The 22,465-nt window shown below is 39.5% G+C and overlaps 1 protein-coding gene across 1 annotated transcript; it reads left to right on the plus strand.

Annotated features, from left to right (window-relative positions):
- Positions 1-2,303: 2,303 nt before the first annotated feature.
- LOC109207835 (cytochrome b561 and DOMON domain-containing protein At5g35735-like) lies at positions 2,304-11,325 on the plus strand. Its single transcript, XM_019370836.1, has 3 exons — positions 2,304-3,005; positions 9,725-9,979; positions 10,750-11,325. The coding sequence occupies exons 1-3, from the start codon at positions 2,322-2,324 to the stop codon at positions 11,104-11,106; spliced, it is 1,296 nt and encodes a 431-aa protein (XP_019226381.1). The 5' UTR covers positions 2,304-2,321; the 3' UTR covers positions 11,107-11,325.
- The last annotated feature ends 11,140 nt before the right edge of the window (positions 11,326-22,465 follow it).

A 22,465-nucleotide genomic window follows, 5' to 3' on the forward strand; every position in this document is an offset into this window, starting at 1 on the left:
TTAGGCAAGATACTTACCTCAAAGAAGACAGACCGGTACTCTAAAATGAACTTCTCGGGTGAAAAGACCTCCGGACGGCTCAAATGTAACCAAAATAACTTTAAAGCACAAATAAAACTCATAAAGAAACTATTCCGGATCATAAAGCCTCAATCTTTATCAAATTCTAAAAATCGGTCCAAAAGTCGACCCCTGGGCCCGCACCTAGGAACCCGACAAATTTCACAAAAATCCGTACACCCATTCCAATATGAGTTCAACCATACAAAATTTATCAAATTCCGATACCACTTCGTTCCTCAAATCATGATTATTCATTTTGAAAGTTTTCTAAGAAATTCTCATTTTTCCTCAACCTAAATCACTAATAAAATGATAAAAATAAAGACAAAATTATGGAATATAATAAATTCTAGGTGAATAACACTTACCCAATCGTTTTGCTTGAAAAATCTACAAAGAATCTCCCAAAACCGAGCTCTAGAACTCCAAAAATGGTGAAAATGGGAAACCCTCATAATAGAGTACTATTTATTCTGCCCAGATCTTAAAGCATCGCGAACGGGGAAGGATACACGCGTTCGTGAAGAAGAAAAATGAGGGCTGCCAGGATGACCCTACGCGAACGCAAGCAAAGGGTCGCAAACGCGAAGAATGAGAAGCAGGAACCTACGCGAACGCAGAAAGAAGGACGCGAATACGAAAAGTAAACGGCCACCAGTGCCCAGTGCTTGGTTCCTACTACGCGAACACGAGAAGGCAACTGCGAACGCGAAGAATAGAAATGCAGAAGTACGCAATCGCGGAACGAAGCTCGCGAACGCGAAGAACAAATGATTCCTCCTCCGAAATAACACTACGCGAACACGGAGGAAGTGATGCGAACCCGATTAAGGAAACCAGATGGCAGAAACCAGCAGTTCAAAAATAGAAGGAAATGGCCCGTGGCCCATCTGGAACACACCCGAGGCCCCCGAGACCCCGTCTAAACATACCAACAAGTTCTATAACCTAACACGAACTCGCTCGAGGTATCAAATCACATCAAACAACGCCGAAACGACGAATCGCACCATGAATCGAACTTATGAACTTTCCAATCTTCCAACTTCTAAAACTCGTGCCGAAACCTATCAAACCAACCCGGAATGATGTCAAATTAGCAAGTCCCAAATGGCATAACGGAGCTGTCCAAATATCACAAAAGTCACTATTGGTCAAACTCCTCCATCTTCCAAACTTCAACTTTTCCAACTTTCGCCGAATTGCTTCAATTCAACCCACGGACCTCCAAATCCAAATCTGGACGTACGCCCAAGTCCAAAATCACAACCCGAGCTTATCGGAATCATCGAAACTCCAATTCGAGGTCAAATACTCAAAAGTCAAATCTTGGTCAATTCTTTCAACTTCAAGCTTCTCAAATGGTACTCACTTCTAAAATCCTTTCTGAACTTCTCAAAAACCCGAACCGATGATGTACGCAAGTCATACTATACTGTGCGAAGCTACTCATGACCTCAAACTGTCGAACCAGACGCAATTGCTCGAAACGACCAATCGGGTCGTTATACTTACATCTGCGATTTGCTGCAACAATATACTAATTAATCCAAAACTAAAGAAGACAATTGAATAACTTGGATAGGGATAAGAGAAAAATCATAATAAAGCATATGAGGACTTATGTGGACATGATTTCTTCTTTCAAGCTAGCTAAATAGGATTAATATTCATCATTTTTAGGACCTTATATTTTTTCTTGTAATATTTTTATTAACTCATACACATTGGTTAATATAGATATGAAATATTTAAAAGTTATGTACTCATGAATATAGGGTACACGCGCAAAGCACGTACCCTGAGACATATATATATATATATATATATTACTAATTTGAATTTCAAACATTTCCAGTCTATTTTGCTCTAACATTTTCTTTAGGTAAGAAGCGATTCTTGTACCTTGAGATCGACTTCTTCCCTTATATCGTGAAACACATTTCCCTATGAGTCTTTCTCACACCAAAACTAGAGGTGAGGCATCTCACTTTGTTAATGGCGTTGTGAGTAAGAAAGGCCGCGAAAAAAGAAATAAAGTGTGAGGAATTAATGGAATACTGTAATCAGAACACTAGTTCCACAACATTTCATCCTTAAAGTAAAAAGTCATCACAAAAGAAAAAAGAATATGTACATTACTTACTTTCAACTCCACCTTCTCACAGTACTATATGTAAAATTATATACACTTATTTAATTCCTTTATAATTATATATACTTAGAAGTACTAGGTAATATACACATAACATTAAACGATGATAAAAATGTCACCACCAGCTCGCTCCTTGATATTTGGAGTCGTCCTTTTCTTGTTTTTATTATCAGTATTTTCATTCAGTACAACTAATGCTCATAGTTGCACAGAGGGATTCTTGTCAGAGGCGAAGCGGAGAAATCTAGTAGTAACATTTTGCAAGAGATATCAAGAAAGCAACGGAGTTGAAATAGCCATGAAGCTAAAGGAAAAATCTCGAAGGCTCGACATAATGGTGGGAGCTAAGTTAGAAAAAGAAACAGGGTGGCTAGCCTGGGGTTTGAACCCTGGTCCAGAAGCTAGAATGGTTGGCACACAAGCTCTCATTGGTATCAAGAACAAGAGCAATTTACTTTGGGATACTTACAACGTCACCACCTACACAAAGTTAGGTTGTCAACTCTTGCCTTCTCCAATAGACTTGAACATTAGCAATTTTAATTTTAGTTACATTGATTACCTTCAGTATCATGTCATAGAAGCAACTATTGTTCTTGATCCATTAAAATATGATGTGTCGAGATTAAATCATGTGTGGCAAGTTGGAGTTGATGTGGATGCAGTAGGGAAGGAACCAAAGATGCATGCTAAAGCCCTCAGGAATTATGATAGTACTGAGACAATTAACTTGATGACTGGTAAAGGTCGAGGCAATAGAGTTCATACATCTCACCTCATAAGACAAGTAAGCCTAAGCTTCTCTTACTTTTGAGTTTTCTTTAATTTCCCCTTAATTTATCTCTTTGCCATGCCCAATTATAGAAAGCATCCATTTTATGTAACTCAAGAGAGAAATTCTACTAACTACGCTAAAAGGACTTTCTGGTTAGAAAACAAGCTTACTCCCTCCGGTTCACAATAAGTGACCAATTTGCTTTTAGCACGGCCATTAAGAAAATACTAAATTTTATACAAAAATACCTACTATGACTAAACTACCCCTAATTACACATTTAATGTGAGGAGTAAGAAATTTCTTTAGGGATATGTACATAGGAGTTATTTTGTAAAAACAAATTGAATTCTTTCTTGATTACATAACTGAATACTTATTTTGAACCAAAATGAAAAAGCAAATTGGTCACTTATTATGAACCGGAGGGAGTATTATATTGGTCAACGCATGTACTTGCATAATTAAATGCAAGAAGAAGATGAAAAAAAAGCGGTAACGAAAAATGTTACACTGTTATCCCTTTTATTTTATTTTATTTTATGTAAGCACCTTTCCTTTTAGCATGTTCAGAAGATAACAATACATTTCTGAAATAGGATAATAACACTTTTGTTCTCTCAGTTATTGGTTAATTTTAACCAAAAAAAATTAAAATTATCCCTATCGTATGGTAAATGGTTGAATTACCTTCCCTTGACCTTTTGCTCCAAAAACACCCCATCGTTACTTCTATTGTTAAAATTATCCTTCAATTTAATGGCTGGTGGGTCCCACTTTAATGGGTTGGCAACATTTTAATTGGCATGTGGCCCTTTGGGTCAAACACATATATGGTCAACGTTTTCCGTGCCAATTATCTGACCCACCCTAATTATTTTCGATATATGCGTTTTATACCCTCCCTCTTCCGTCTTTCTCTTGCCAAAAGAATCACTCCATCTCTTTAATTTCCGGAAAAGGGCCAAACTGCCCCTAGACTATTTGCTTAAGTTTAAAAATACCTTCCGTCCACCTATTTTGTAAAAATTACCCTCATCGTTAAAATTCTGGCTCATTCATGCCCCTAACGTCAACTTTTCGGCCCACTCATACCCTTAAAACTAACAGCCCTATTTTGATTAAGAAAAAAATTTATTATTTATTATGCGTTAATTTCCTATTGGCTTAAATTAAAACCTAACCCCATATCCACTTATTACCCTACTCCGCCTTAGATTTTTACCCTTCAACACCCACGGATCTCCCTCTTCATCTCAGATTTTTCGGCCTTAATTTAATTTTTAAATTAATATTTTTCATTAAATCAATTTTCTGAGTGAAATCAGGTACTCTTTGAAATTAATTCTTTATTGTACGATTTTATAGTTTAATAAGTTATTTTTCTGCCAATAGTAATGATCATTGAGCATTTGCAATATTTTTTGTTGTATATTTCCTGACAAATCTGCATCCAATTTCGATTATACCAATGATTTATTTGGTCTCTGCTTGGACCTCGATCTTTTTTTCTTCATTGGCTCACCATAATCTGAACATCGGACCATGTCCATAAATTAAGCCATTGTACGAGGATGCTCTTCAAGTTATCAACACCGCCAATTTTAAAAAAGAGACGGTTAAATCAAGAGAAATATTTGAGATCATATGCCTGAGAATATGAGAGAATACGATTTATTGGTGAATGTGACTGTAATAAACACTTGATTGAGCTTATTGTATGAAGCAGTAAAGAGTAGTAAGAAAAATTGATGATGAATGATATTTCTGTGATGAAAAAAAAATAGGAGCATTGATGTGTACATTTAATATACAAAGAAATAGGAAGAGGAAGGTGATTAACTATACGAGAGAGTTTTGTTTGCTTAGGGAAAAAATGGGTGTATGAGAGTTCTAATTGGTGGAATAATTTTTAAAAGAAAGAGGAGAAAGAAACGGAGGAAATGGGTCTTAGAATGTGGGTGAGTTTATTTTAATTTAGGTGAGTCTTAAGTTAGGCCAATGGGACGATGACACATGAGAATTAATTAAGTTTTTTTTTTTTTTTGCCTAACAGGGTCTTTGAAAGTTGTATGACGTAAAGTATTGGTGACAAAAAATTTTGGTTGTCTGAAAATAAAACTTTAATGGTGTTTGTAGTGATTATTCAAATAGAGTGCAAGGTCAAAAAAATGATGAGAAGAACAAGAAAAATATGAATGCACACATGCTAGAGGGGGGAGGGTGGAGGGGGTGGGGGAGATTTTCGAGATGGAGGGTATTATTGTACCGACTCCAATAGTCTAGGGACAATTTTGACCTTTTTTTCGTTATGACACGTGAAAATTAATTAAATTTTTTTTTTATCTAACATGAGTGTTAGTCGTAAGGGCATTCTTGATCCAAAAAGATAACGGTGAGGGCAATTTTTTCAAAATAGGTAAACGGACGGCATTATTGTACCAACTCCAATAATCTAGGGGCAGTTTTGACCCTTTTCCGCTTTAATTTCTGCCATTGAAACACATAAGAGACACTCAATCTTCTTTTTTCTCCCTTCTTCTCCTTTATTTTTCTTCTTCTTTCAATCGAAAAGATTCACAACATTTAATTAGACTAAATTCATGTACTCAATATTCAATTTGTCTTGCCTCTCGGTTCTTCTGAATTCGACCCAATATAGTTTCTTGTCAAGATGCATTTTAGGTTCTAAAGATGGGTGTCAACATGATGCATGACACTGACCAATACCCATTCAATTTTCTGTCAACGTTTCACCCAATTTCATGTTAAAAACGACGCAAAAAAGTAGATCTCGAAGTTACCGTTCGCAATATTGAAAAAATAAAATACAAATGTAATTTACAAGAAAAAAATGAAGAACATTTGTGGAGCTTGAATGGAGTAAAACTTGATTAGATTTTCCTATAGATTAATAGATGTTTGACCTGTAGGCGAGAGAGGAGAAAGAGAAAGGAGATAAAGAGAGAGCGCATAAGAGAGAAGCAGGTCTAAGAAGAAGGTGGCATCCCTCTCTTTTAATCGGGTTATAAAATAAACGGGGCGGATCCGAAAAAAGGGGTGGGTATATTATACCCATATATATGGATTGAAACCAAGAGTCACGTGGCCCAATAAAATAATGTTAATGCATTAAACGCGGGGCTCACAAATTTTGCCGTTAAATCGAGGGGTAATTTTAGCAAAAGAAATAATAATGAGGGTATTTTTGGAACAAAAATATGGGTGGAAAATAATTTTAAACAATTTACCTAACGATAGGGATAATTTTGATCTTTTTCCGTAAGTTTAATTTTGATCGCTTTACATATGAAATATGTTACATTTAGATCAGTTTTAGAACTTTATATGGAGTTACAAAACAAACTAAGTATAACACATGTGTAGTCAAATGATGCCATGGTATATAATTTATTTATTTTAAAAGATTCATAAGTGGGGATCAAAAGCCCACATTTCTATTGCTTTAAGGTTAAATTCGCTTGACAAATATTAGAAGGACCAAAACTAAAATTGGCCAACATTTGAGGGACTAAAAATGCAAATCTTCCTTTGAGAATAATTTAACTTTAATTTATTTTTATCCTTAATATCATGATTTAATAGTTACGAAAATGGCATAGCTTGTTTAATACCCTAAGTTTTAAAACTTTCCTTTCTTAAACACTGTATCCAATCTTGAAAAAAGATATGTGTCTAGTCAAACAAGTTCAAATGTATAAAATGAAATGGAGTAAAGAAATGTCAGAACTTCCTAACTCTTAAAAAGTTTATACTATATAAATTAACTTTGTGCTCTCAAATACTATGAATAAAATTATGAATAGCCTAATTGATTTTGATGCCGTAGTCGTACGACAATAGAGCCAGGGGCGGACGTACCTTCGCTTAAGCGGTGTCATCCGACACCACTTAACCGGGAAATTTTACTAAATATTGATATGCAGTTGATCACGCCCAACTCTAGTCCTAAAAAGGATAGCGGTCGCTACAAATATAATCCGGTCTAAAAGTCCGGAGTCGAATCCCACAGAGAACTAAGGTTTCACTATAACTGTTCAATATCACTCGGAAGACAAGCTCGACAATTCCTAAGTTATAATATTAAGATTTTTATGTCTAACTAATTAACTAACAAATTAAAGAACTAAAATAAAAACTAGGGATACTAAGGGTTGGAGAAAAGATTAGGAGGTCTAGAGTTATGATTTCCCCAATTGACGGAATCCTTCCCGCTACGTCTTCTATAATTTCGCCTAAGTATTATCTACCGATCGTGAGTACTCTGAGTGTCGTAGCTCTCTCTCGAGCAACTACTACAATTTACTAGATGTATTCTCTCGAACTACACTAGCTAGCACTAATTCACCGCTCACTATAATCGCGCCAAGGTTTCGTTATTTCTAATCCCGCCTTTAAACCCTCCGTATTGATCTCTCACATACGTTAGGAGTGATGTTATTCAACAACTACCTAAATATGTACTCTCTCTCGAGCAGTACACACTAAATAGGCACAGTCAATTGATGGCCATTCAATCAACAACAACAAACACGTAGTTGAACAAGTAGAGAAATCCAACGGCTTAATTATATAAAAATATAACAAGAATTCATCCTACAAAAGGTTCTATCAAAACTCTAGATAGCAAATTAGCTATTCATAATAGTATGCAAAAATACAATACTAGAATTCATAACCAATAATGAAAATAGGAAGAAGGAAGTGAGAAACTTGTAGAAGAATTCTCCGCCTTGCTCCTAGTGTGTTATTGCCTCCTTAGGTCGAATCCCCAGTCTCCTTAGCCTCCTTAGGTCTAAATTATGTCAAAAGTCCTCAAATACCATTTTTTCATGTATATATACCAAGTAGGGTCGGGCCCAAACAATTACACATTCTCCTACGCGAAAAAGGACACTTTTCCCGGACAGAACGTCCGCGGCCGCGGATTTTACCCAGTTTCTGCCTCACATCCGCGGCCAGTGCGCGGACGCGCACTTGTCGCGCATTTTTCACCCTGTTCTATTTGAAATTTGGAAAAATGTAAAACAGGAAAGTTATATCCCTTTGAATTAACTTTCCAACCATATATTGTGGAGCTCAAATGGAGTTCTGAGCGAAAAGTTATGTGCATTTTACTAGACAGTGCACAATATACCTACTCGATTCTTCGTTCGTTCTTAACTATCATCCGTTGATCCCCGAACACGATCCCGGCTTAATTTCTTGGGCTTTTACTCAGACTTCGAAGCTCCAAATCACTTGTATTCATTCCATAACATCTGCATAGCTCTGAATCACTCCTATAAGGCATAAAACACACAATTAGTGTAAAACACTAGCGATTAAAGCTCAAACTCAATTAAAGTACAGTAAATTAGAGTGTAATAAATGACTAAAATACGTAATTATAGCCTATTATCAGCAGTCAATTAAAATATAAACGGATAATATAAAAGAAGCCAAATAAAACTACTTGTCATGAAAAATTGCATTAGTTCGCTGGTCACACGGTACTATTATCGTATGATAGATCGGTGGTTCGAACCTCTATAGCTACTTTGTTTTAAAAATTATGAGCCTCTCTTCAGTGTAAAATTTGATGTCAACAAGGGTTGAACCTGTATTGGGAAAAAACTGAATTTATATTGAAGGTGACGTGGCATGACACGTGGACTGGTCAAATGGTCAAAATATGATGATCAATTGAGGGGCACGGGCGATATCAGATACGAAAAGAAGAGAGTTAAATAGGCACGAGATGCTATTCAAATGATACGAGTCTCGTATCTATTTAACTTTCAGTATTAAATGTCAAATACGTTAGCGAATCAGCATTGAATAGGAATGATTGTGTAACGTTTTATTTAATGTCATTTAATGCTCATAATTGCCTCTTTAATACGGAGACATTATACCTTTTTCTAGAAAAATCAACTATAAAAGGAGGAGATCTCAGCATTTGTAAGGACACGAAATATCATTGAGATTACATTGAAATATAAACTTATTTACTGCTATCTTATTCTCAAAAATTTCTTATTCTTTTTGTCTCCTGATTATCAGTAACCCGATTTTTTCTCTTAATTTTTAGTTTTAACCGAAATTCTATTTTTTGGTTAAACAGAACCGCTGACCTCTTTCAACTGTTAAGAGCAAACAAAATCCAATAGGTTGATAGTCTATCTCGTCTATTATAGTGACAAATAACATTCAAAGCATACATAATAGCAAAGCTATTCATTCTGCAATTTTAACGATGAAAGCTTGTCGAGGAAATTTTTTAGTAAATTATCTAATTTGTATGTTCTTTTCAATATGTCGTTGTTACTATAATAAGTTCATCTGTTTCCGTCTTTAAATATCGACACTGCTTACAAATAAATTTGCATACGCCTCTGGATAGAGCACCAATAAAGTTACCTGCATGGACCAATATAAACACTTAGAAGGATGTCAATACCCCTTACAATGAGATTTTTTAACACATTCTAAATGATCGCTACATTACGGAATCTTGATGCATAATAGGTGAATCTACCATATCATATGGATTCATGTGAACTCAAAAGCATTTATTCGAACCTTATATATTACTTAAGAAATTCACTAAATTTTTATAAATATTTGACTGTAAATACCATTGTATAATAACTTGAGTTTGCCATAAAAACTAATAAACTTTAAATCATGAATCTGAATCTATTAATCATTTGATAATAAATTTGCAGGTTCATGGAATATTAAATATCATAGGGTGGGGTACATTGCTGCCCATTGGTGTGCTTATAGCAAGGAATTTCAGAGGGTCCCCTTTATCTTGTTCGGGTTGGAAAGGTTACCATATTTTATGCCAGTCAGTTGGATACATTGTGGGATCAGCGGGTTGGGCTGTCGGAATATGGCTAGGCAGAGCATCCAAATACTACTCCTTTCCCAAACATGGAATTTTTGGCATCTGCATTTTCACTTTTGCCACTTTACAAGTAAGACTCTCTCTCTCAATCTCGATATATATATATATATATATATATATATGACATTGTTTGACTAGGCACAAAAATTAAGAACGAAAAAAAAAAAGATTTTTGAAATTTGTGATCTAATACAAGTAACAATAAATATTTGTATAGTTTACAATCATCTCATTTAAAATAAAATTAAAAAGTATTAAAACTAAATAATTTTTAAGGACAAAAAAAAATGAGCAACTTAACACACAACTTGTTATTTTACAAGGAAAAGATATCATTTTTTTTCTAGTGTCCTATGCTTATTCGTCAAAAGTAGATGATAGCAAGGGAGTGGGTAATCATGACATTTTATGCTCTTATTAGTCGTTTGGTTTGTCGGATATTATTTTATCACGAGTTTAGTTGCATTTTCTCTTCCCCAATTAGCAATCTCAGAATTAGTCAATCCCCGTATGTCTCATCTTTAATCTGATGAACTAAATGTTTACCAATATAAGTTTATCTATTAAATAAATTCATTATCATTTAATCTTCGGGTATATAGATATATAAGAAATTTAAATTATATATACTAACAGTGCAAAGAAATTCTTACCGTCAGTGTAGTTTAATTGAATATAGCAAAAGTTATATTATTTTCAGGTTTAATTTAGACAAATATCCACCCCTTTCCTTGTAATTCTGTTTGGAGTAATGCACGAGTTATGTCTGCCTAAGCCCATATCAATCTGATGGAGTTGATTTTTTTAATATCTCGTTAACTAAAAATGTTCTACCTACAGATGCTGTTTTTCAAACTTAAACCGGACGATGATAGTAAGTTTCGCGATTATCGGAACATGTTCCATCATGTTCTTGGATATTCATTACTTGTGGTAAGTTGTATCAACATAGTGAAAGGACTAAGAATAATGTATTTGGACGAAAGTTATTGGGTACCAGCTTATTTCGGAGTTGCTGGCTTCCTCGCTTTCATCTTTCTAGTGTTTGAAATTGTCTCCTGGTTCAATTTCTTATGCGACAAGTTTCAGCTTTGGATCCTATGTGACAAAGACATAGCAAACCAGGAAGCAAATTCTAAAAAAGCTTCAAGAGATGATGGCAAAGTGCAGCCTAGTGATACACCAAAAAACAACTAATTAAGTGACACCGATAAAGTAGGAAAATCTGGAACGCAGTCAGTTGCTGCCATTTTTCCTTTTGTTTTGGCTCGATTCTGTGTTTTGTGCAATGTGTGAGTTTGTGTTTGGAGCTTTTCGTTTTTTCTATAACATATTTGTGTGTACTAGAAATGCATATTATATTGGCAAAGGATTCTATTCAGCATATTATGTAAGCATTTAAAGCTTATCTGCTCACTCTTCTTTCACGATCACTCTTCTTCACAAGCACAAAAATATCCTCCGTGCAATTCATAAATCATCGAATAAAGCTATATAAAGTCTCAAATCACAAAAATGGGAAGCTAGAACTCAAAACGACCTATCAGGTCGCTACATTCTCCACCCCTGCAAGAAACATTCATCCTCAAACGAGCATAGAAATATACCTGGATTGGTAAAAAGATGTGGATATCTTCTCTTCATATTGGACTCGGACTCCCAAGTAGCCTCCTCAGTCGGTTGATGATAAGTTGGTATTTTTACCCACTTGTCTCTTCTTTAATCGTAGAATTGATAAAATAGTGCATTTACTATAATTTACTTCTATTTGACAGGTTTATGTGATTTTGAAGTGATCGGAAAAGAAGCCAAGTGAAAAGAAGTTAAAATGGAGCTCAAATTAAGATAAATTTCTGCCTAGTGAATTACCCTTCGCGAACGTGAAAGTCAACCGGTCAACAAGCCTTCGTGAATGCGAAATCTTAATCGCGAACGCGATGGTCAGTAATTCTCTTCTTCACGAAAATGAAGCCTTGACTGTGAACGCGAAGAAGGACTCGGCAGAAAAACTGGGTAGATTTGGAAATTCACATTTTTTGGTCCCAAACCATTTAATACTCGACCCAGCTCATTTGGAAGACATCTTTGGTAAATACAAGCTTTGGGAGCTAGGGTTCTTGCACACACACTTGGGAGTTGAAGATTTAAAGACTTTGGATGAGATTTTCTTACCAATTTTTACTCATTTCTTTATTTTCTTTATTTGTACTGAATATCTAAGTGTGTGTATTTATTCCGTTACTTGAATCTTGTTTATGAGAATATTCATTATTAAAGTTTGGATTAAATCTCTTGTTGTGCTTATGTATTGAATGATCTTTATTAATTATGAAGTTAGTTAATTGTTTCTTTAATTATTCTTGTGCTAACATTTATTTATTAATATTTTCAAAGGGATTAACTAACCCTAGAACTCTCCCATTAACTTCGAATTAATCTTGAAAAAGGTAATTTGGGGATGGAAAAGATTTATTAACAAGAATTTGAGGCGTTAACTCTCATTTTATCGATTCTACCTAGGGATAGGAATGATCTGCTTGTAGCCATATTCGGGTGCACTTAATCTCTTAATTATTTTAGGGATAATTTAATTAGGAAGTTTTGTTAGTCTTCGAAAGAAGATACTATAGAATTATCATCTAGCTAATTAATACAAACTTGCTCATATTTATAAACTCGTGAAATATATTGGATCATTAGTTGAGTGTAATTTCCTGTGTATCGATGCTTGTAGCCATGGATCATTTTACTTATTTTCTAGGTTAGTTTACTTTTTTGTATTTAGATATAATATTTTCTCAACACCCTCTATTAGTGTTTGGCTTAACATAATTAGAAAAAACTCTCTTACTTTGCCTAATCGCCTACATATTTTTCTCTGTGAGATTCGACCCCGACCCATAGTTGAATAAATTATATTACATGGGACCATGTCTGCTTATTCTTTAAGGAGTGGATTTGGACGTCATCAAAATTGGAGCTTTTATCAAAGAACAATTTGGTGCATTTAGGCTATTTGAGAAAGAAGTATACGTGCTTTGGTAAAAACTTGTGAATATTTGCGTAGTTATTTTCTTGTTTGTTTCCTTGTTTATTTTTTTAGTTTTTGAAAATGGTATCATACAACAAAAATTGGCCGGATTGTAGTGTTGATACCCAATTTTGTCCTCATATTTTTATAAATATCATATATACTTTCAAAATATCATTTTCGCATCAGTACTAAATTTGCAGGAGCCAAATAAGTATTTTCTATAATTTTCATAAAGCTTTAAAATTGATTTTCTTGCATTAAATTCGTTCAATATTTATTAAATATATCTTTTCAATTTTTTAGAAATTTAAATTAATTATTTACCCATATGCATATTCTATGATGTCTTACTCCATTTATGTAAGTATATTTGTGCTTTTTATTAATATTTACAACATTTTCAATAATAGCCTATTTTCTCATAATAATTGTATTTATTACATTATTCGTATCAAAATACCACTTATTATACTTTTTATGACCCTGAGTTATATTTTAAGTACTCAATTTCTTAGACAATATTTTATTATTATTTATTAGTCTTTTTATAATTTATAATAAATTTCGTGTATTTTTAAATAATACCCCAATATAGGGCTAATTTTCCGACCAATTAAGGTCCAAAAGAACAAGCCCATTCCCAATCAACCCACAGAAGCCCAAAACCAATGACCCAATATGTCTGCCCAGTCCGCGACCCATTACACCCGACCCAGCTCATTTAAATCTCAGCAGTTGATAAAAAAAATCAACGGTTCACAACATGTCACGACCCATTTTCCAAATAGATCGTGATGGCGCCCAACACCATTGTCAGGCAAGCCAACGCGGAAATATAATTAAGTACTCGTTTTTACTTTTACCAAAATAAGTGCAGCAATTTATTAAGTTAAAGTTAAACCAGGAATGAACAGTAATGTGCCAAAAATAGTTATACAACCCCAAAATAATAGTCTACTAACGTGTGTGCCAAGACCTGGTGTCACGAGTAATGGGCAACTAGTAGAATGTACAAAAGAATAAAACTATCCTACTGTCCGAGATAGAATAGACAGCAAAAGTAAAGAAAGACTCCATCAAGCTGCTGAACGGCACAGGAAGGGAGCAGCTCACCATGGAAGTCTCAAACTATGAATCAGGGGCGCGCACCAGACTGATAGCCAGATGTACCTGCCTCAGATCCTGTACAATTAAGTACAGAAGTGTAGTATGAGTACATAAACAATATGTACCCAGTAAGTATCCCGTCTAATCTTGAAGAAGTAGAGACGAGAGGTCGACTTAATACTTACTAGGGCCAAATAATATAATGAGGTGTTATGCTAAGCATGGGAGTCACAGATAATCAACAGTTTGTAGCAACAGATAATAGGTCATGTTCTGAACAATTTTGCAGTCAACCAATTACATTTCAAGTATTTAGCAGGACAAGTCATGGATAAGATTTCACATAGATATCATGCGCACATTATGCCGAGGTCGACGGCCCGATCCAACAGAAAATAAACTGTGCACTGCCAGAGGGTCGAATGGCGCGAATCATAGATGCATCCATTTCTACCGAGGCGATCGGCCCGATCCACAAATACCAATTTAATATCAAGAAAACACATGAATGCGCATTTATTTCCAAGTAAATTCATACAAGCGTCCAACAAGTGTATACATTTGCTTATATTCCTTTCCAAGTCTCTAGCATATCCTAAGTGATCACATTAGCAAGAAAAACATAGAGACATTCACAAATATAGCATGATACCAGTCCGAGACTACCCGGACAATTAACATAATAGCAGCTACGCACGGACTCTCGTCACCTAGTGCGTACGTAGCCCACGCATTCAGTAGCAAATTACTCAATTATTACACCTATGGGGACAATTCCCTCTTACAAGGTTATAAAGGAGACTCACCTCGCTCGAAAGTACACTTCCAATACCAAGAACGAGCCCAAACCCTCAATTCGGAGCCGAACGATCCCAAACTAGTTAAATGAGGTAGGAACTAGTCAATATAAGCTCACAAGATCGAATTCTAGCTATTTAAGCAATTTCCCAATCATTAACACAAGTTTCCTAAAATCCGACCCCGGGCCCACGTGCCCGGATTCCGAAATTTTTCGAAGGAAGTTGTTCTCTATAACCTAGGGATCAATAATATATGATTTCTAATCCATTTCATATCAAATTTCGTAGTTAAATCTAACTTTTGTTAAAACCCTAGGTTTTGCTCTAACCCCTTGATTTTACCTAAATTCTAGTGTTTAATCTACCTAAGACACAAGTATTAAACTAAGAATAGGTGGGATAAACTTACCTCAAGATGCTAGATGGAAGTCTTCTCTTAAAAGCTCCCAAAATCGCCAATGGAGGAGTGAAAAGTGGCAAAAATGACTTAGAACCCGTATTAAATGAAGCTCACTACTTTAGCGATTTCCGCATCTGCGGTCAGGGGACCGCATCTGCGGTCCCGCTTCTGCGAGAAATCGGACGCACCTGCGGAAACGGCCAAGCGGGCTGCGACCGCTTCTGCAGTTTTGGCCTGGCCTACCCTGGGCCGCATCTGCGATAGGTGGACCGCTTCTACGGTCTCGCACCTGCGGTCGACCAACCGCAGGTGCGGTTATGACAGAAGCAGATGCTTCAGCACTTCTCAAAAATTCCAACTTCACTCGAGCCTCGTCTGATTGACGCTCGGGGCTCCCAGGCCCCACCCGAACATACCGACAAGTTTGAAATCATGAAACGGACCTACTCGAACCTTCGGAACGCCCGAAAGAACGCTAAATCTAAGAATCACCCCTAAAACCAATTGAATCAAACTTATGAACTTCAAGTTCTTAATTTTCCTCTAACGAGCCGAAACGCCCTTAAACTACTCGGATTGACACCAAATTTTGCGGGCAAGTCTTAAATGTTATATTGGACCTGTACTGGGCTTCGGAACCAACATACGAGCCCAATACCAACGTGATCAATCATTAATTAGTTTCTTTAAATCCTTAGAATTTCAGTTTAACAATTTCTAATAAAAATTCATTACTCGGGCTAGGGACCTCGGAATTCGATTCCGGGCATACGCCCAGGTCCCATATTTTCTTGCGGACCCTCCGGGACCGTCAAAACACGAATCCGGGTCCGTTTGCTCAAAATGTTGACCAAAGTCAAACTTAGCCTTTTAAGAAAATCCTAAGGAGTCAAATGATCTTATTTCAATCCAAATTCTTCCAAATCCCGAACCAACCATCCCCGCAGGTCGTAAATTAGTTAAAGCAAGCGCGAAATGTTTTATTTAAGTGAACGGGGTTCTAAAAAGCAAAACGACCAGTCGGGTCGTTACATTCTCCACCTCTTAAACAAACGTTCGTCCTCGAACGGACATAGAAAAGTACCTGAGCTGCTGAATAAATGTGGATATCTGCTCCGCATGTCCTCCTCGGACTCCCAGGTCGCCTCCTCGACTGGTTGGCCCCTCCACTGGACCCTCACCGCAGAAATCCTCTTGGACCTCAACTGGCGATCCTGTCTATCAATAATGGCAACTGGCTCCTCCTCATAACCCAAACTCTCATCCAGCTGAATAGTACTGAAGTCTAACACGTGGGACAAGTCGGCATGATACTTCCGAAGCATCGATACATGAGAAACCGGATGAACTCCCGATAAGCTGGGGGGTAAAGCAAGCTCGTAAGCAACCTCAACTCGTCTCAACACCTCAAAGGGGCCAATAAACCTTGGGCTCAACTTGCCCTTCTTCCCGAACCTCATAATACCCTTCATTGGCGAGACTTTCAAGAGAACCTTCTCGCCAACCATGAATGATACATCACACGCCTTCTGATCCGCATAACTCTTCTGTCTGGACTGAGCTGTGCGAAGCCTCTCCTGAATCAACTTTACCTTGTCCAAGGCATCTTGCACCAAATCTGTACTGTATAACTTAGCCTCACCCGGCTCAAACCACCCGATAGGAGAACGACACCGCCGACCGTATAAAGCCTCAAATGGGGCCATCTCAATGCTGGACTGATAGCTGTTGTTGTACGCAAACTCCGCCAAGGGCAAGAACTGGTCCCACTGTCCTCCAAAATCTGAACCGTCCGCTCGGACTGCCCGTCGGTCTGAGGATGGAATGCTGTGCTAAGCTCTACACGGGTCCCCAACTCACTCTGAACAGCTCTCCAAAAATGGGAAGTGAACTGAGGGCCTCTGTCTGATATGATGGAAACAAGCACACCGTGCAACCGGACTATCTCCCGAATGTAAATCTGAGCATACTCTCTGCTGTATAAGTAGTCGCCACTGGAATAAAGTGGGCCGACTTGGTCAACCTATCAACAATGACCCATACTGAATCAAACTTCCGCAAAGTCCGCGGCAACCCAACCACGAAATCTATGGTAATGCGCTCCCACATCTACTCTGGTATAGGCATCTGCTGAAGTAGGCCACCCGGCCTCTGATGTTCATACTTGACCTGCTGGCAATTCAAACACCTAGCCACATACTCCACTATGTCTTTCTTCATCCTCCGCCACCAATAATGTTGCCTCAAGTCACGATACATCTTCGTAGCTCCCGGATGAATGGAATACCGCGAACTGTGTGCCTCCTCTAGTATCCTCTCCCTCAGACCATCAACATTAGGAACACATAGACGACCCTGGAGCCGCAAAATACCATCCTCGCCAATAGAAACCTCCTTGGCACCTCCCTGAAGCACCGTTTCTCTGAGAATCGCCAGATGTGGATCATCGAACTGCCGGGCCTTTATCTGCCTCAATAATGAAGACTGAGCAACCACACACGCAAGAACCCGGCTGGGCTCCGAAATGTCTAACCTCACAAGTCTGTTAGCCAAGGACTGAATGTCCAAAGCTAGTGGCCTCACCTCTGCTGGAATGAATGCCAAGCTACCCATACTTTCTGCTTTTCTGCTTAAGGCATCCGCGACCACATTTGCCTTGCCCGAATGATAAAGAATGGTAATGTCATAGTCCTTCAGTAACTCAAGCCACCTGCGCTGCCTCAAATTAAGATCCCTCTGCTTGAACAAATACTGTAAGCTGCGATGATCAGTATAAACCTCACATGACACCCCATACAGATAATGCCTCCACATCTTAAGAGCATGAACAATCGCGACCAACTCTAGATCGTGCACAGGATAATTCTTCTCGTGAACCTTCAGCTGACGCGAAGCATATGCAATGACTCGCCCCTCCTGCATCAATACACATCCCAAGCCAACGCGTGAAGCGTCGCAATATACCGTGTACATACCTGAGCCGGAAGGCAATACAAGAACCGGTGCCGTAGTCAAAGCTGTCTTGAGCTTCTGAAAGCTCTCCTCACACTCATCGGACCAACGGAAAGGAGCACCCTTCTGGGTCAATCTAGTCAAAGGTGATGCAATAGATGAAAAGCCCTGCACGAATCATCTGTAATAACCTGCTAACCCCAGGAAACTCCTGATCACGGTCACTGAAGTAGGGCGTGGCCAACTCTGAACTGCCTCAATCTTCTTGGGATCCACCTTAATACCCTCTCCTGACACAACATGCCCCAAGAATGCCACTGACTCTAGCCAAAACTCACACTTGGAGAACATAGCATATAGCTTCTGCTCTCGCAAGGTCTGAAGCACTACTCTCAGATGCTGCTCGTGCTCCCCCAGGCTACGTGAGTATATCAAGATGTCGTCAATGAAGACGATGACAAAGGAATCAATATAAGGCCTGAACACCCTATTCATCAAGTCCATAAATGCTGCTGGTGCATTAGTCAAGCCAAAGGACATCACCAGAAACTCATAATGGCCATATCTAGTCCGGAATGCAGTCTTCGGGACATCCGAGTCCCGAATCTTCAATTGATGGTAACCCGACCTCAAATCGATCTTAGAGAGCACCCTAGCACCCTGCAACTGGTCGAACAAATCACCGATACAAGGCAACGGGTACTTGTTCTTGATGGTGACTTTGTTCAACTGGCGGTAATCAATGCACATCCGCTTAGTCCCATCCTTCTTCTTCACAAATAGCACTGGTGCACCCTAAGGTGATACGCTGGGCCTAACAAACCCCTTCGCTAACAACTCCTCAAGCTGCTCCTTCAACTCCTTCAACTCTTTAGGAGCCATACGATACGGTGGAATAGATATAGGCTGGGTGCCTGGAGCCAAATCAATACAGAATCGATATCACGATCCGGTGGCATGCCAGGAAGATTAGAAGGAAACACATCGACAAACTCTCGGACTACTAGAACTGAATCAATCGTCGGAGACTCTGCGATGGTGTCCCGAACATAAGCCAAATACGCCAAACACCCCTTCTCGACCATCTGCCGAGCCTTCAGGAAAGAGATAACTCGGCTAGATGTATCAACGGTGGAGCCCTTCCACTCCAGCCCTGGCGACCCTGGCATCGCTAAAGTAACACTCTTGGCATGGCAATCCAGGACGGCGTGATACGAAGATAACCAGTCCATGCCCAGGATGACCTCAAAATCGATCATATCAAGCAACACGAGATCTGCTCTAGTCTCGAAACCACAGAATGTGACCACACAGGACCGGTAGGTCCGATCCACAACCACAGAATCGCCCGCAGGAGTGGACACATTAATAGGAGTGCCCAAGGGCTCAGGAGAAATAACCAGGAAACGAGCAAACAAAGATGATACATATGAATATATAGACCCTGGATCAAACAATACCGAAGCACCTCTGCCGCAAACGGAAATAATACCTATAATGACGGCATCTGAGGCCAATGCATCTGGCCTAGACGGAAGGGCGTAGAATCTGGCTGGAGCGTCGGCTGGTTGGCCTCCACCTGACTGAGCAGTAGCTGGCTGACCTCTCCTTGCCTGACCTCCACCTCTAGGATGGCCCCTACCAGTCTGCCCTCCACCTCTAGGTGGCGGGGCAGCCGGTGCTAAAATTATAGGCTGCTGACCCTGCTGTACTACCTTGCCCCGAAGCCTGGGGCAGTATCTCCTCATATGACCAAGGTCCCCGTACTCGAAACAACCCCGCGGTGCGGCGGCCTGCTGCTCTGATGGCTGACCCTGATGGACTGTAGACCCACTGGAAGAAGCCTGAATAGTCGGTGGACGGTATGAACTCTCCGGCATAGCATTGAAATAAGAATCAGAAGAACCTTGAGGACCTGAATACCCACCGGAGGAACCCTGAATAGCTGGTGGGCGATAAGAACTCTCTGGCATGGGGATGAAATAGGAACGCGCTAGAGCACCCCGAGCAGGTGGTGGTGCTGAATATGGGGGCCTGCTGGGCTGTCCCCTCCCAAACTGACCTCTGCCCCTAGTCGGGGCACCTCTGAAATCTCTGGAGAACCTAGCCCTCTTATCCTGCTGCATCTACTCCCTACCCCTCAGACGATAGCCCTCAATTCTCCGAGCAATCTCCAATACTAACTGATAAGGAGTCCCCATCTCCACCTCTCGGGCCATGTTGACCCTGATGCCAGAATGAAACCCTTTAACAAACCTCCGCACCCTCTCTGCATCAGTAGGAAGTATCATCAATGCATGGCGGGATAGCTCAGAAAACCTCGCCTCATAATCGGTCACGGACATCTGACCCTGCTCAAGCTGCTCAAACGGATACCGCAGCTCTTCCCTCTCAGGGGGTGGAATATACCTGTCCAAAAACAACTGCGTGAACTGACTCCAAGTGATAGGAGGAGAACCTGCTGGTCTGCCCAGAACATAAGACTGCCACCATCTGCGGGCCCTGCCCTCTAGCTGAAAAATAGTGAAGTCAACCCCAAGCGACTCTAATATCCTCATGTTGTGTAGTCTGTCCCTGCACCTATCAATGAATTCCTGAGCATCCTCATTGCGCTCACCCCCGAAGACAGGAGGGTGAAGTCTAGTCCATCTATCCAATAGCTTCTGCGGGTCACCATCCACAGCTGGTCTGGGCTCGGGTATCACTACAGCAATTGGCTGAGCCCCATCTGTGGGTAGTGCACCCGGAGTCTGATACACTGCAGCTGCATGACCGTGAGCCTGAGCAGTAGGGGTCTGTTCTCCCCTCCCCCCTCCCCCCCATGATGTAGCTGGATCTGCTGGAAATAAACTAGCCTGAGTCATAGTATCCATGAATCGTAGCATACAACCCATGACCTCCTGGAATCCCGGTGCTGTCATAAAGTCTGCCGGGGTAGGCTTAGCTGCGGGCTCCTCGCCCTACTACTAGGATAACTCTGGGATGCCCCCGTCCCCTACCTCGGGCCGGTGCCCTCCCCCAGCCTCTGCCTCTGCCTCGGCCTCTCGCAACGGGGGGAGCAGCTCCTCCCGGGTCTGGAACATCAGCCGTGCGTGTCCTCACCATCTGTGAGAGAATAGAAGAGGGAAATTTAGTATGCCAACCACTGCACGATAGGAAATGAATAAAGAGTAGTTTTTCCTAACACCCTATAGCCTCTCGAAGATAAATACATACGTCTCCGTACCGATCCCAAGACTCTATTAGGTTTGCCCATAACTTGTGAGACCTACGTGAACCTAGTGCTCTGATACCATGTTGTCACGACCCATTTCCAACATAGATCATGATGGCACCCAACACCATTGTCAGGCAAGCCAACGCGGAAATATAATTAAGTACTCATTTTTACTTTTACCAAAATAAGTGCAGCAATTCATTAAGTTAAAGTCAAACCAGGAATGAACAGTAATGTGCCAAAAATAGTTATACAACCCCAAAATAATAGTCTACTAACGTGTGTGCCAAGACCTGGTGTCACGAGTAATGGGCAACTAGTAGAATGTACAAAAGAATAAAACTATACTGTTCGAGATAGAATAGACAGCAAAAGTAAAGAATGACTCCATCAAGCTACTGAACGGCACAAGAAGGGAGCAGCTCACCGTGGAAGTCTCGAACTATGAATCAAGGGCGCGCACCAGACTGATAGCCAGATGTACCTGCCTCAGATCATGTACAATTAAGTACAGAAGTGTAGTATGAGTACATAAACAATATGTACCCAGTAAGTATCCCGTCTAATCTCGAAGAAGTAGAGACGAGAGGCCGACTTGATACTTACTAGGGACAAATAATAGAATGAGGTGTTATGCTAAGCATGGGAGTCACAGATAATCAACAGTTTGTAGCAAGAGATAATAGGTCATGTTCTGAACAATTTTGCAGTCAACCAATTACATTTCAAGTATTTAGCAGGACAAGTCATGGATAAGATTTCACATAGATATCATGCGCACATTTTTCCGAGGTCGACGGCCCGATCCAACAGAAAATAAACTGTGCACTGCCAGAGGGTCGAATGGCGCGAACCATAGATGCATCTATTTCTACCGAGGCGATCGGCCCGATCCACAAATATCAATTTAATATGAAGAAAACACATCAATGCGCATTTATTTCCAAGTAAATTCATACAAGCGTCCAACAAGTGTATACATTCGCTTATATTCCTTTCCAAGTCTCTAGCATATCCTAAGCGATCACATTAGCAAGAAAAATATA

The sequence above is a fragment of the Nicotiana attenuata genome, unplaced genomic scaffold (assembly GCF_001879085.1).
Source record: "Nicotiana attenuata strain UT unplaced genomic scaffold, NIATTr2, whole genome shotgun sequence".
NCBI lineage: Eukaryota > Viridiplantae > Streptophyta > Magnoliopsida > Solanales > Solanaceae > Nicotiana > Nicotiana attenuata.